The 16476-nt window shown below is 40.9% G+C and overlaps 1 protein-coding gene across 1 annotated transcript; it reads right to left on the bottom strand.

Annotated features, from left to right (window-relative positions):
• On the bottom strand, positions 1–13981 carry plp2b (proteolipid protein 2b). Its single transcript, XM_058390241.1, has 5 exons — positions 13608–13981; positions 3524–3679; positions 2944–3042; positions 2587–2683; positions 1–1812 (listed from the first exon to the last, which is right to left on the bottom strand). The coding sequence occupies exons 1-5, from the start codon at positions 13695–13697 to the stop codon at positions 1805–1807; spliced, it is 450 nt and encodes a 149-aa protein (XP_058246224.1). The 5' UTR covers positions 13698–13981; the 3' UTR covers positions 1–1804.
• Positions 13982–16476: the final 2495 nt, after the last annotated feature.

Here is a 16476-nt window from a genome sequence, read left to right on the forward strand (position 1 = left end):
TGAGTCTTTACTTCTTACCTGGACCTCAGTCACATCTGCTTCATGCAGATTTACCCTACTTGTGTCCCACAAAGCCCAGTCCTCTTCTGTTCTGCCTCTAAACTCATATAAAGATGTCTTTTAAGACTGCCAGCACGCTTAGTCATTAAATTAGTGAACCATTATGATCTTGTATCCATTAACAGAAACTTTAAAGCACTTCTTCTGAAGCTAGCCTTCAGCCAAATGGCAGAAATGTCAAAGTAAATTCTCTTTTCAGACACTAGGTGGTGCTGCATTCAACCCTTTCCCACAATGGCGAGTTTTCATTCAACAGATATTTTACACTTGGTTATAAGATTTTTTTATTATTTTTTTTTAATTTATTCTGCATTGCTTTATGAAAACAAAAAACAAAAACAGCAACATTAGATACGTGACAATAAAATAAAATACTGCAGAATATCCTTTCTCATTCTCATCAAGAATGAACATAAAAAGTGTTGAACATTGGAGGAAAGGTGTATCCTGAGTTTGCTATCCAAAAACAAATTCTCTGTTACAGTACAGGAAACTAATCATGACATGTTCAGTAGCCTATTTTTACCATGAAAGGACAAAACTAAGATGGTGTATATATAAAAACAAAAAGCAATAAAGCGTATTAACCTTACGGGTAGGAAACACCATGGGGAAAGAAATAATGGCAGGTCTTCATGGACAAGATAGATCACATAAAACGATGCTAAACAATGGGGTTTTCTTTATATAGGGCTGTAAGATCCAAATAAATTGTACGCAGGGAAACAAATTAGGCCACGGATTAAGGAAATATACAGTATTAACGCCAAAAAAGAGACAGGATGGTGGGTTTTAGATGGGGGCTGTTAGAATGACTAGTTACTAAGAGGAGAGTGAGGCTGCATTCGAGCTTTATTTCTTTTAGAAGTCTAAAGTAAACATATTTAAATACAAAAAACCTTCCACTTTCGGGACTTGGGTCATTCATTCAAACATTAGGGCATGTGTTAGCGGCCTTGATTTTCCCCGCTATGGTTAAAGGAGAACGGAGGAAAATACTAAACACTAAAAAACGATAAGAAACAGAAGTATGGCGAAACACTGTTATAAACGTTATATTATTAACCTCTGTCCATTTGACTAGAGCTAGTATTTTTTAAATAACTAGATAGAAACATCTCACCCCTACAACTGCGGATTAATTATATGAAGGAAATGCACAATTATAACCCGTAGAGTTATTAAATATTAGTCATAAATAATCAGTTGTGGCTGAACCTTGCCAATTCAAGAGGACAGTGTATTATTAAACAGACTCAGAAGAGCTCTAAACCTAAACCGAACCAAAATGTTTTTTATTTATTTATTTTTCCAGGTCCCTTTCTTGGTGTGATGTTTCCTGGATCAACATGGACTGAGTATTTTAGATGTTGATCCACTCCTTTTTTTGAATTTCCGAGAGCACCAGGTGATGTTACACGGAGCTGCTCTTATAAGAATAGTGAATCAACGGCTGAAATATTTGCTATAAAAGAGGTCAGGCAACGGCATCTCCAATTATTTGCAGTGTTTTGGCATAAGCAGTAGCCCTTACAACTTGGTATCGTATACAGTGCCTCCCTTTTAGCTAGTGCAGATATTTCGGTCTGTTTGTGTCATGTTTTCAACATTGGTCAGCCTTCACATCTCCACAACGTTGACCTCATCATACCATGAAAACCTTCAACCCATGAAAATTCTTAGTTTGCCATGTTTCAGTCCCTTGTTTCTTCCCAAGCAGCTGCTCTTGCTGTTATCATAGTGTTCAAGCATCTGTGAAAAACAAAACAGTAAAGGTAAGAACAAGAGGAATGATGTGGTATATAAAAGATATTAAAAAAGCAACTACATGAAAGATCAAATCTGCAGACCTATTGTTTTTATACTAAATGTATAAATCACATGACAGTTCATTAAAATAACATCTGACCTATATGTATATACACTGACCAGGCATAACATTATGACCACCTGCCTAATATTGTGTTGTTCCCTCTTTTCCTGCCAAAACAGCCCTGACCCGTCATGCACTGTGTATTCTGACACCTTTCTATCAGGAGCAGCATTAACTTCTTCAGCAGTTTGAGCAACAGTGGCTCGTCTATTGGATCGGATCACACGGGCCAGCCTTCGTTCCTCATGTGCATCAATAAGCCTTGGCCGCCCATGACCCTGTCGTCGGTTCACCACTGTTCCTTCCCTGGGCCACTTTTGAAAGATACTGACCACTGCAGACCGGGAACACCCCACAAGAGCTGCAGTTTTGGAGATGCTCTGATCCAGTCATCTAGCCATCACAATTTGGGCCTTTATCAAACTCGCTCAAATCCTTACACTTGTCCATTTTTCCTGCTTCTAACACATCAACTTTGAGGATAAAATGTTCACTTGCTGCCTAATATATCCCACCCACTAACAGGTGCCATGATGAGGAGATCATCAGTCTTATTCACTTCACTTGTCACTGCTCATAATGTTATGCCTGATCTGTGTATGTACATATATGTGTGTGTGTGTGTTCAGTAAGCAACTGTAAGCAACCGAGACCTGTGGAAACTGCCGACCGCCCTTGGGTGCTCCTGACTTCTGTGAAAATTGTGTAGGCATCATAACCAAACACAATGCCTGCGATTAGTCCAAACACCTGTAACAGAGAAGAGCACCGATTATCCACTACTGTTTCACTGGGGCACAAAATAAATGACATTGAGGTGTGTCTCATGGCACGGGTGTGAAAAGCTGGAAGAGTATAAAATAAGAGATAAAAGAAGTTTTCGAGTATTGCTTTAAATGCAGAACGTTTCATACGTCAAGTCAAACGGTATAACTGTTAAAATAAGGAACATATTGTATAGCAAATATTTATTTCATTTGACCACAAAAGAAAACTGAGAAAGTTCTGACCCCTCCTGCGATGCGCGCTCCATCTCCAGCTCCACCGATCACACAAATCAGAGAGGTGATGATGTACAGCAGAGAACCGATCCCGGCGCGGAACAAATCCTAAAGCAGACAAGAAAACAAAGAAGTGTTTGTGTGGCTCTGCATTTTCTGCATGGTCAGCTTTTCCTTTCCGGGTTCCATACTTTAAAATGACCAGTACAAGAACATACACGAGTCTTATGAGGATTATCTTGACCTGAGCGGTTAGTAATATTGCAATACTGGATGAGGTGACTAAAATTTATGTGATGGTTTTTCTGTGTTTCAGGAAGTGAGTATACTGAAATGTTTCAAAACGCAGAAGTAATCTTTCCATCTACAGGATATTACATAATTCACTCCTTCTATTCTGCTTTTTTGCTTTTGAAGCACTGAATCATGTGATACGCACTGTGTCGTTTGGACTAGTTGTTCAAATAATTGCTCTTCACTAGAAACCGTAGCTACTATTCAGGATCATGTGATCAGTCACTTCACATATGATGGTAAATATCCTCCTTCTGCTGCCTGAATGGAGGTGAATGAACTGAATATTACTCACACTCCAAAGCCAGTTGACGAGCTGGAACTGTTTATCCAGCTCCATCATGAAGATGACAAAGAAGACAATGGCGAAGACCAGCTCGCAAATAGCCACCGCTGAATATCCGCCATACCTCGACGCTGCGTAGCAGATGATGCAGATCAAGCTCAGGAGCTACGAAAAGACACAGACGGACAGGATTAGATATCCTGGAATATGGTTTGTTCTATTTTTAAACACAGGGTAGTGTGACGTAGCACGACATTCGAAAGGGCAGTGTAGTCTACCCTCTTCTACATAAATGTGCTCATGATGACGTGGTAATATCTCTGATTGGTAGAGCACCAGCATGTCATCACTGCCAACATCTTTCAGATTTTGGAATAATAGACATGATAATAAATAAAGACATGATCATGAGCATGAGATTAACAAATCAATACTATTTTATATTTGAAACTCTTAACAGTATTCACAGTATAAAGGAGGAGTTTCTTTAAGCTCCCACACAGGCTAAGCACTTCTAAATAACAACAAATAAACCAACAAACAAATAGTATGGGGTTGGCCTGCACTTTGCAGCTATAACAGCTTCAACTCTTCTTTCCACAAGGTTTAGGAGTGTGTTTATGGGAATTTTTGACCATTCCATTAGAAGCGCATTTGTGAGGTCAGGCACTGATGGTGGATGAGAAGGCCTGGCTTGCAGTCTCCGCTTTAATTCACCCCAAAGGTGTTCTATCGGGTCTATCGGAACTCTGTGAAGTTCCTCCTCGCTCATCCATGTCTTTATGAACTTTGCTTTGTGCACTGGTGTGCAGTCATGTTGGAACAGGAAGGGGTCATCCCTAAGCCTGAAATTGCCCAAAATGTCTTGGTAGGCTGAAGCATTAAGAGTTCATTTCGCTGGACCTAAGCGGCCAAGCCCAACCCCTGAATTCAATTATTTGGAGGGGTGTCCCAAAACTTTTGGCAATATAGACAATGCAAACATGTCTTAGATACGAATTTTAACCGTTGGCCATTCTAAGAATGTCTTTAAGAAAAGTGTATCTATATGTTCTCCTGGTAATGTTTATATAAAGTATTCTACAAGGTTCTTGGCTTAAAATATCCATTCAGACGTACATACATGGAATACTGGGCTTGTGGCCACATGACCGCACAATGATACTGATGTCAGATTCAGATTGCCTTAAAGGGGATGCCCTTTCTTTTTTTTTATGTTGACTAAATAGTATTTACCCTGATGCCAAATTCCAGCACTGATAGCAGCCTCCATTACAGGACCACCCGTTTGTTCTTAGGTGTCTGTTAACACCCACACTACAAATTCCTCGTCTCCCCGAGAGCTTGCAGGGCTACTTCTTTCTTCTTCTTTTTTTTTTTAATTACCAAACCATGGTGAGAAAGGAAGAGAAGAGCATGGCGCCTGTTCCCACTGCATTCCACACCTCATGCTAAAGTTGGGGGTTGGTGTATGGAGGAGGCTTACAAGGTTTCACACGAAGAGCCCGTAATCCTGCCTACTAGAGAAGAGTTACTGCGCGCTCCATTAAGTTTACCCCATTCACCTCTGACGCTCGGATTACTTCATTCATTCGTTCTCTATTTCTATACCTGCTATTTTCGCACGGTCATCTATTTACGACGCTGTGGTTAAAATGCCATGGTACACTTTTGTCAGGTTCATGCACAAGAAAGTACACAGTATATGTATGTTTTCTTGTGTATGAATGGGACAAAAATCGGCATATAATATATTATGCATTTCTAAACTCGTGTGATCTTTACTGCATAATGCAAGTTATCTGCGGAGACACAAGAGAACCAAAGTGATGACTAGTCGTCTATTCTGAGTAATTAATCGAGACAAAATGCCGCAGCGAGGCCGCCGTGTTTACTTTAACTAGTCATAGAGTGCTAAATGCAATAGGGAGTAATCCTTCTACAGCATCTAGGTTTCCGATTCCAATAACTAAGCGAGCCCGTGACTCACTGTTGCTACAGTAAACTCAAACATGTTGATAAAACATCGAGCAGCGGAAATTTGCCTTCTTCTCTGCCCTGCTTGCATGACACACACCTAGTCTCACACACTTTCTCCTAAACGTTTCGAATGCTTCTTAAAAGACCCCCCCCCATTTAACATGCTCTTTATACTTGTATCTAAGAGCCCAATTTAACAGGAACGCACGTACATTTATCTAAACACTCAATCATGTGGTAAAAATATCCTGCAGATACAGATCTACAGATTAATTTTGGCGTGAGTGTCAGATCATCAGAAAACGATGATCTCTAGATTTTCATGCACAACAGAGAGGAAAAAAGCATCCAGTAAAAAGAATAGCAGAATGGTCAACGTGGCTTGAAGAATCCTATTTACAACCATGAAGAGCAGAAAAGCTTCACAGAATGCACAAAACATCCAGGTGGATGGGCCACAACAGTCGATTGCATCAGGTTCCAGGACCTGTATGAGTTTATACGCAGTACTGCTACAACATGCTTGGCTGGTTGGATAAGCAGGTGTCTTTATTTGTCACATACAATTACTGCACAGTGAAACTCTTTCGCCACTTATCCCATCTTTGGGGGATGGGGTCAGAGCGCAGGGTCAGCCATGATGCAGCACCCCTGGAGCAGGGCCTTGCTCAAGGGCCCAACAGTGGCAGATTGGCAGTGCTGGGGCTTGAACCCCAATCTTTCAGTCGACGACCCAGAGCCAGAACCATTTAAGCTACCACTGCTGACTCTGTATGAGCGGACCTCAGACTGACCCAGACTTCAAACAGGAGATATCAACATCGTGGTAATTAACATCACATTTTCATCACTGGCATTGTTTTGATAAGTGTTCCTATTTAAGAGGCTACTGAGTGTATTTGCAATACTAATAGAGTTTTTAATACTTGAGAAACTACTAAAATATTCTAGGAACATCTCTTTGCCCTAATAAAGAAAGCAATGATGATTTATGAGCAGGAAAAGCACTACTTTGCCTGATAGACAAATCCACTCCTATTCTGCTGCTAATACGAAGGACAGTTTGGTCTTCAGACGTGAAATTAGCGACGGATTCTACTGTCTGGATTGATGGAAAGTCAGTTAGAAGGTTCTGGAAAGGGACCTCACGGTACGCTGGACAGGTTCTACCAGACGTCGGAGGAAAAATAAACCTCAGGTAGAGTGTGCGATTTCCCAGATATCTTGTACGTAAGCATGGAGGATTGAATTTGATGTGGAAGCTATTGAAGAGAGATGGAGAGGAGTGCGATGTGTGTTCCTGCATTATTACGACATGGGACGGTAATCTGACTCCGTATGAGCGGACCTCAGACTGACCCAGACTTCAAATGGGAGATATCATCATCGTGGTAATTAACATCACGTTTTCATCACTGGCATTGTTTGCGCTTTGAAAATGTGTTAGGTCGGCGTAGAGTGCGTCAGAGGTTGCACACATGCAGGCAGATGCAGCACCTGTGCTTGGACATATGCGACAAGATTGGTCACAGCAGCAGCTGCCCATGAGTTTGGACGACTGAGAAAGACGGCGTTAGAAACCATTCATTCATTCATTTTCCACTTCTGGTAGGAGGGTACAGTGCTGAGGCTTTGGTCTAACCTGGAAATTGTATCAGATCTACAATGAGAAATGTTGGTAATGTGGACATTAAACATTAAAATGTTATCTCTTATATTATTATTATTATTATGCATAATTATAAAACCACCTAAAATCCCACCATCCAGCAGAGTTTATAGCTAGATTTTGTCTTAACACAAGCCATTTTCTCCACTAGAGATCTGATACACCAGCTGAAAGCATGACCACGTGTCCTCCTTTTATATTTCAGTGCATTTGTTTAATAAATACGTCCTAATGCATTTGATTACTGTGACAAAAGTTGTTCTGGGCTAAGAATTAACAGATTTAGTGCATCAGGGTTCTGCCGTGTTCGTACAGCATATCTGTACGCTTTGCTCGTGTTATGTCTGACCCCAGATCTCACCTAACACTGACGATCCTCATTCATCCCGTAATGATGGCTTTCCTGGTACGCAGTGTGCGGGTGTCCAGCTTCCACTTACTGAACAATAGTGCCACTGATTATTTATTTATTTAAGCTGGTAAATTATTCACGTTGATTTTGTTACGTATAACTGCTTCAGTAATTGTTTCTACGTGGTGCCAAGCCTGTTTGCATATCTAGTTTATCTGAATAACGTTTGTATTTTGCAACTGCTTTTTTGTTGATTCTCGTCATCGACAGCAATATCAGGACACCTTATCAAAAGAATACAGAAATCCTTCCATCTTTTCATCTATCAATGCATACACACACACACACACACACACTTGGGACTGAGGGGAAAACCGGAGAACCTGGGGGAAGCCCCTGAGGTTAGGTACTTGGAGGTCTGGAGTGCAGTCTGTGTTCCAGTTCATCTCAGTGGAGTTGAGGTCAGAGGTGAGTGCTGGCCACTCTCGCTTCACCCTTGACAAACCATGCCAGGTGTCCACCAATTTTTGATCATTCCATGGAAAAAAACTCATCTAAATTACCTTTAAATATGATTTAAGGTCAAGGATGCGGCCACTAAGGACCACAATGTGTACCTTTAATGTATTATTTTAAAACCTGCGCACCATCCCATAAGTGCAAAACCTTTACATACTCAAAAATAAGAATAAGAGAAAGCCTTGATGACCACCCAGCGACGAAGAAAAGTCGCCGAGAGTGAGAGTTAGCACATGCTTCCTCCGAGTGCTTCATCTGTCAGCGCATCTGTGCATCATATGGCAACCGAATGCACTTAGAAGGAGACACCAACTGCCATATTCAGATGGCCATAATAGGCTAGTGATTTTCAGGAGAGACAGTACTGGGATCTATCCCACACAGACAGCAGGGCCATGTTTCAGATGCTTCAAATAGCCAAAGAGCGATTTTTCATTAGACCCAAGTGGAGTCTTCTATCCACACTCTGATCTGTAGAAAACGCCTGAAGTTCACAGCATCATCGGTGTCGCAGTTCTACGAAATCACCATGTGACTCTTGCAGCTGCAGTGACGGTTGCTGGTGTCAAAATTTACCAGTTTAACGCCACAACAAAACTGTCGCCGTGGAAACAGCGCCGTAAACACGATACTGGCACCTCAGGTTTGCTGGAACTCGTGCTTATTTTGGGTAACTTGGTAGGTGTCAGATTGAAGTAGGGAAATAAAGTGACACTGAGGTTACGAAATTGTGTCACCTAGTCAAATATATTTGTTAGAGCAAAACCAGTGACACATAATACACTCTCACTCACGTTTTGACTCACGTTTTCTGTAAAAAAAAAAAAAGTGTCACGGAAAGTTTTACTTTCTTTTGTTGCTCATGGAAGCAAATGTACACTTTCATAGACTGTAACTATAATTAAGGTGTAGTTATGTAGTATTTGGAAATATGTTTATAAAAATAAAATAGAGTTTTTCCCCCAATTATCAGAACCCCATGTGGCTTTCTGTAGCTCCAGCTCATTCGATGCTTCCCTGCTTTATAAAGAGTAGTTATTTAAGTCATCATAGTCTTTCTCACCTTTCTCCTTTGACCTTTCTCATCAACAAGGACCTTTCGCATCTGTAGAACTTCTGGAGGTTTTTCGCCCAATTCTGCATCAAGGCTTGAAATTGTTATGTGCAGATGTTCCTAATAAATAGCTTTTATATTTGATTTTTATGATTTGAATAACGTGTACTCTTGGTATATGTGTCAAGCGAAAGCCTATTTTTATTTTATATATGCTATATTTATTTTGCACTAATCATAACGCACCTCTCGCAACCGGTCACCTCTTCACACACACAGGAAGGTTGAAGTCCAAAATCCATGTGTGTGAAGTTTCAGCTCTAACACTCCTAGCTCTAATAATCAACACACCGTGGTTAAACGAGGGTGTGGTCTGAAGTTTTCAGCAGCAGGGTTGGGCTACACACGCATGAACATTCCTACGTTTTCTTTTCTGTTGTTGTTACTGTCTTATCTAGCATGCCCAGTCGCAGCTTTCTAGGCAGCCTGAAAGAGCATGTTTTCCACCAGAGAAGCCTGGTGACACAGAAAACAAGCATTCTTTTTACGACCCACGTTTCTGAACCCGCGCCAGCATGGGGTGCACTCATAAATTCCCGCCGGCACTTTGCCTTTAATACCCCTCTCTGTGCTCGATCCGCTTAGCCTGACAAATGTTTAACGCTGTCGGCAAACCTTTAGGTCTTAATGAAATACAAGCGCTGGGCTGGAAAGCGCTTAAGATTAACTCGTGCTACTGAATGCGTGCTTTCTTGACGTCTCCAGGCTTTGAAGCGGACGTGTGATGGGAGGTTTTTGTGCGTGGAAACAAAATGTTGGAGCCAGGAAAAGTTATCAAACTAACGTTTTCTTTGTAATCGGTTTAGTCTTTACTAAACAGATGATTCAGTCAAGACTTGTTCAGGATTGCTCAACTTGTGTGAATGTCACTAAATGAAACATATCTTTCACGTCAGCGGCCATGTCTCATCTGCTGATTTGCAATGAGTGTAAATTTGGTTAAAAGCTTTTCTAATAAGGACCTGATTAGTAACGACAACAGAAAACCGAGATGCATGAACAGATATGAACACCTTTAGATCAGGATTTGCAAATCAAATCGAGTGTCGGGGAACTTCGGGTCAATTAGAAAGCCTCTAGGCTATTAGACCTCGTTGTGACAGGGCGGGGGTTTAGAGGAGCGGCAAGCTGCCAGAACTCCTTCATACTCATATGTATCGCCGCTTTATGAGCAGAGGAGACTGGCACAAGCTGCCTCTGTGAACCTCAGCGGCTGACCAAACTCCAGCAGACGCACAATGAGCCTCTATTCGCGCTGGCTGTACTGCCCACTGCTGAGTGATCAACAAACACTCTACTACAACGACGTACACACGTTAAAACACACGTGCACAGATATGCACCTGCTTCAACAACTGAACGCAGATGGAAAGGCGTGACACGACGTACAGGATTCATTCTGAATGAGTTTCACGGTATAACCCAATCACTGCATTATTTATATAATATATTTATAGCATTTGTTCCTCACTATAACATCTGTGACTTGATCCTATCTTCAATAAATGTCCAGGACATGACTAAAAGCTTTTCAGAGCTAGATATAGTCACGGGACTGAAAACAAAGTTCAGGGGTTGTGCTTGGCTGTGTGTAACCACACTACGGTTACCCTTTCCTCTGAAAGTGAGCAGTATTTAACTACAATTAGAAACCCTGACCCTGCCACAAATAATACCAGACCATGAGAAAATCTAACTTGAGAAGCTAGTCTACAATTTCTCTCGAGGAGTTTGATGTATCTATTACAGTATATGCATCCTGTCATCACTTAAGGTACACGTTAACCCATTTCTGTGACTTGTGTCTCCGTAGTGAACTAATCTGTTAATCTACCCTGCTTTTCACGACTTTCCTCTCTACCGCATTCCCAGGATTCCTAACGCGTCGCTTAGGCCATCGTGTGGTGTAAAGACTTTGAACTTCCATCGCACTTTTCCGTCGTAGAGAACGAGTCGAGGACGATAAGACTATATTTACGAGTATGTAAAATGTATAATGCATAATCTTACGTCATCTCGTTCAGCATTCTGCATGCACAGCAGTGGGACAGGAGCGGATATGATGGCACAGATTTGATTAGCAGCCGCTTTGGATTATATCAGTAAACAAAAAAACACAGGAAATGGTTTAATTGTCTCAGCAAGTTGTTGAAGCTGGAACACAAACAAATTGGATCTAAAAACAGAAACTTGCTGCAGGAAACTAAGTTGCTGGCTCAGTAAGGAAGGCCTTGGAGTCTATAGTCCTTCTCCCTCGACTCCCATGTCACAAGCGTTTGACTTCTCCTTAGGCCTTTGTTATCTAAGGAGATAAGCATGAAGAATTTAGGAACGTATTACTTAGCACTAAACCTGCATTCACGTGTGGTGTAGCAAGGGGGATGAATTCAACGTAATTGTGTTGAGTCATGTCATCCGAAGCTGTCGCGTGAGAGGCGTGGCCTACTCTCTCTTCCCTGTCAATCACAGCGACCCTAGCCGATCAGGGGCAGCTATGAGATCATCTATGAGATGATATCTATTTATAAGATATTTATGATATCTTTTCCTTCCACGTTGACAAAACCATGCTTCTCTGTGTTTTTAATTCTTCCAGGTCATTTGAAATGTAGTAGTGAAAGTAAATGTAATATAAGATGCCCAGGCAGTTGGACGTTTGAAGTATTTTATAATACATGACAGCAAACCACACCACTATTGTATTGTGGTACAGATCTGGATAACTAAAAAAGAAAAACCCACTTGTGTGCAGATGTTGCATGTTCCTGCTTCTTATTTAAAGCAGTTCCTTCCTGTCAAAACCAGCGTTTTTGTTTTTTCTGTTTTTTTATACAGCCACCATGCCATTACATTACGTCTGCACGCTATTCCGGGACAAGGCCGTTGGTCAGGGTGGGGCTGAATTCTGCTTATTTTACCGTTAACTCTGTGAGGGTTACCTTGACATTTCTGTGGAGCAGATTATCCTTGAGTATGATATTCGTGGTATTTGTATTGGAGCAAATTTTGGCATTGTATCATTGATGGAGCCTTTGTATCGGGCACATATTAGCATGTGCAATCATAAAACGTTAATGGGTAACTATTAGTTCAGGATATCTACTGTATGTAATGATAATACTCTACTGATGAACATAAAGGTGAATCCCAGTTGTTGTTGTTCTATTTTTGCAGCAGCAATGATTTCTCTCTTAATCTCTGGCAATGATCCCATTCAGTATTTCTTGTATATTTTATGAGTATCTTGACCAGCCTCAAGCTCTCGTAGTGTAAACTGTGGTCAGGAAATTGACCACATGATTTCACTGATAGTCATGAATGGCTTTCAAGCAGTGTCATTAGGATTTCCTTACTGTTTCAGAGCAATGGCAAGAACGTTTCTGAACATTTCTGAACGACGTTAAGAGAGCTGGGTCGGAAAAATATGACAACGTCCGTCTGATCTTGCCAAGCTTCGACTGCTAAAGCGTTCATAAATGGCTAAAAATATTGCAGTGGAGTCTGAAGGGGAAAAAATGCATCTGATTTTTTCCAAGCTTCACTGCCAAAACGGGCTAAAGACCGAAGTGGAGTGTTCAGAAAGCTCTGATCTTGCTTCTGATCATCTTTTAAGCATGCATAAGGTACACGAACTGAGCAGTGTCAAAGGGTCATTACATACATACTGGCGCGAGCACTTCACAAGTTAGTCCGGTTTCCTGGGAAACGCTACTGTCAATCAGAGTCGGACACGCCCATTCAAATAAAAAGTGTGACCTGAACAAATGGCTTGCCACAAGCAGCGTGTCCTGCCATGTAGCAGGTTGTGTGTGTGTCCTTCTGAGTAAAACAAACAGGTGAACCCTCAAGACCTTTGACCTAAGCACCAAATGGCCAAAAAATTCCATGCCACCTCTCCTACCACACACACACACACACACACACACACACACACACTTTGGCACGAGAGAACTGTTGTGCTTCAGTGAGCACGAGCACCACGTCTTCTCTTTAGAAGTTCTCGTCAGCATTAAAGCTAATATATATATATATCTATTTACAGTGTGCTTCTATTTTCTAAAGAGACATTTTCTACAAAATATACCTTTTTAACATTTATTCTGAGGTAAATTGTATCACTTGTCCCCTTTAAGACAAACAAAAATACTTTAGGGAATGTCTGAGGCATAACCTGCGTTACCACTTACCTCACTAATGCCAAATATTTTTTAAACACACTTCTCTCTGACTAGAGAACGTATTCAAACTACTGTTTCGAACATAAAATAAAAATGAATAAAAATGAATAAACCACATATCCATGAATAAGTCCTGACTGACTTTCCACAGCTACCGTGTGCTATAATAAAACTGACAGCAACACGGCTAGGGCTCACTGTCTGACCCTACTCCACAGAGCAAGTTACGTTACGGGGGTTAAAAACAAACAAACAAACAATGGCGAAGAAAGATCACTTACGATTTCCACAGACAGTATGGTCCCTTTCCGAGTTCGGACATAGGCTTTTAGTTTGTCCACAAAGCTTGGACTCGCTGCTGTATCTGCCATTTTTTTAATAACCAGCTCCCGGTCCGCTTCCCTTAGCAACAGGAGACTAGAGAATAAGGTGAAGGCTGTCTGGAGAAGAGGTGCAAAAATGTCTGGAGAGGGTTTAATGGAGTGTGTGTATAGATATAAATATAGATATATATATATATATATGTGCAGACGAACAGGAAGAAAAGAGAAAAGAAGAGTGTTAAGAGAAAGTGTGGACTCAAGTGACCACAACGAAGTAGGCGGGAGAGTGAAGTGAATATTTCACCGCCAACACAAACTTTCCTTCTGTGGCAGAGAGAGAGAGAGAGGAGGAAAAACGGGGCGTTGGCTTGCTTGCTTGCTTTCTCTCTCTCTCTCTCTCTCTCTCTCTCTCTCTCTCTCTCTCTCTCTCGGGGGCTTTCTTTCTTTGCTCAGAAGACTTTATTAGTTTAAGGATGACAGATGTGACAAATGGTGCACGAGTTGTTGCTTTCTTTCTTTCTATCTTTTTTGGGATTGTGTTGCCAAGCCCTCTTTTTTTCCTTCGGGATGTTGGTACATTATATTATAATGCTGGAGGGGGATTTTTCAGTGCGTCCTTCTGTTGTTTTGGCAACAGGGTGTACACAAATCGACCTATACCGGAAATAGCTTCAGAACACCCGAGGTGCAATATTTCTGTAGAAAAGGGAAACACGAGGGTTTTTTTCCCTTTTTTTTCTCTTCTTTCGTTTTTTTTTTTCAATGAAATGCCTTTCTATATAGTTTCATACAAAAATAGCTACAATACTGGACATTGTGTGTGTGTCTAAAGGATTGATTGAATATCAGAGTACCTCTCTAACATTATGACAGATCTTTTACTTCGAGATTTTAAAGCTTTCTATTTGTTTGTTTGTTTGTTTATGGAATCGATGTTAAATTGTGAAAGGTATTTTATCTAAAATACTCTACACACTGTACATATAGTATATTGTATGTGACCGGTGTGTATGTAAATTCCGCAAACAGCTGGAAACTGGCCGCAGCCAGAATTCACCACTAGCGTAATGTCTCCCTCTTGTGGTCATTCTATGAAAATGCATCCACTTACAGTATGTAAACAATTTACACAGATCAGGCACGACATTATGACCACCTGCATCATTTTATGTTGCTCCACCTTTTGCTGCCAAAACAGCCCTGACCCGTTATACAATGTGTATTCTGACACCTTTCTATCAGAACCAGCATTAACTTCTTCAGCAGTTTGAGCAACAGTAGCTCGTCTGATGGATCGGATCACACAGACTTCGCCTTGGCCGCCCATGACCCGGTCGCCGGTTCACCACTGTTCCTTCCTTGGATCACTTTTGACAGATACTGACCACTGCAGACCGGGAACACCCCACAAGAGCTGCAGTTTTGGAGATGCTCTGATCCAGTTGTCCAGCCATCACAATTTGGCCCTTGTCAAACTCGCTCAAATCCTTACGCTTGCCCATTTTTCCTGCTTCTAACACATCAACTTTGAGGATAAAATGTTCACTTGCTGCCTAATATATCCCACCCACTAACAGGTGCCATGATGAGGAGATCATCAGTGTTATTCACTTCACCTGTCTGAGGTCATAATGTTATGCCTGTATGTTATTTAACAAATGTAGGCCTGAAACATGATCAGACTGTGACGGGTCAGGGCTGTTTTGGCTGCAAAAGGGGGACCAACACAATATAAGGCAGGTGGTCATAAAGTGATGCCTGGTTGGTGTATAGAGGGTGCCTAAATTTTTTTTTGCATTAAATTTAAAAGGTAAATAAAATGTTCAACATGGTCACAAATCCTTCATCCAAATGAGGATGACGTTCCCTTCTGAGTCTGGTTCCTCTCAAGGTTTCTTCCTCATGTCATTGCTCAATAGGGATACATTTTAGGGATAAAATCATTTTTTTTCCCTATATTACTGTAAAGCTGCTTTGAGACAATATCCATTGTTAAAAGTGCTATACAAATCAATTGAATTTGGATTGAATATAAGAGCTCCATCAAAAACCACCACCAGCACAGCCACAGGTAGTTACTACTGACAACACTTTATTAAACATGAAGAAGATACACAGGGTGAGAGAGAGAAAGGAGGGAGGAAGGAACGTAGAGGAAAAAGGAGATCCAGACTGATAAATACCTCTTGCAACTTTTAAATAGTCTTAACACGATGAACACAGAGTTCCTCACATCACTCAGTAGCACCGTAATAAGTACCGTACCATACACGTCTTTCCCAGCATCCAACACTCACTTATTTCTGGCCTGTTTCCAGGATCAGCCTCCTTATGTGTCCACATAAAACCTTAAGATGAAACAGTGAAAGGTTTTTTGGTGGCTCTTAAAAGCCTTAAAAGGAAAATAAGTGCAAATTCCTTTGGGTTTTGGATACCATCAGCAGATTATTGCCTTTTTTCTTTCTACTACTGAGTTTTGTTGGTGTATGAAAGGACAGAGGTTTTTTTTAATTATTATTATTGGTGTATGAAAATGTTTACCTTCTCAACAGATTTAATTTTTTAGGTCACATCTGCCAAACACTGTACCAATGATAACAAACGATAACTGTACAGTATATTAAACAACGTTCAAGAGTCTGCAAGTCTGAAAGTTTTTGCTCTTTTCTCTCTCTCTCTCTCTCTCTCTCTCTCTCTCTTTCCTCCTGTGGGACTTCTCTTTCATTTCCTTATTCTCTCTTCTCTATATCTCTCTTATAAGACTTTTAAATATTTTTTTTGCCTAACATCTTCACTTCTTCCTTCGCGATTCTATATTCATTTTTTT

The sequence above is a fragment of the Hemibagrus wyckioides genome, linkage group LG05 (assembly GCF_019097595.1).
Source record: "Hemibagrus wyckioides isolate EC202008001 linkage group LG05, SWU_Hwy_1.0, whole genome shotgun sequence".
In the NCBI taxonomy this organism is placed as follows: domain Eukaryota; kingdom Metazoa; phylum Chordata; class Actinopteri; order Siluriformes; family Bagridae; genus Hemibagrus; species Hemibagrus wyckioides.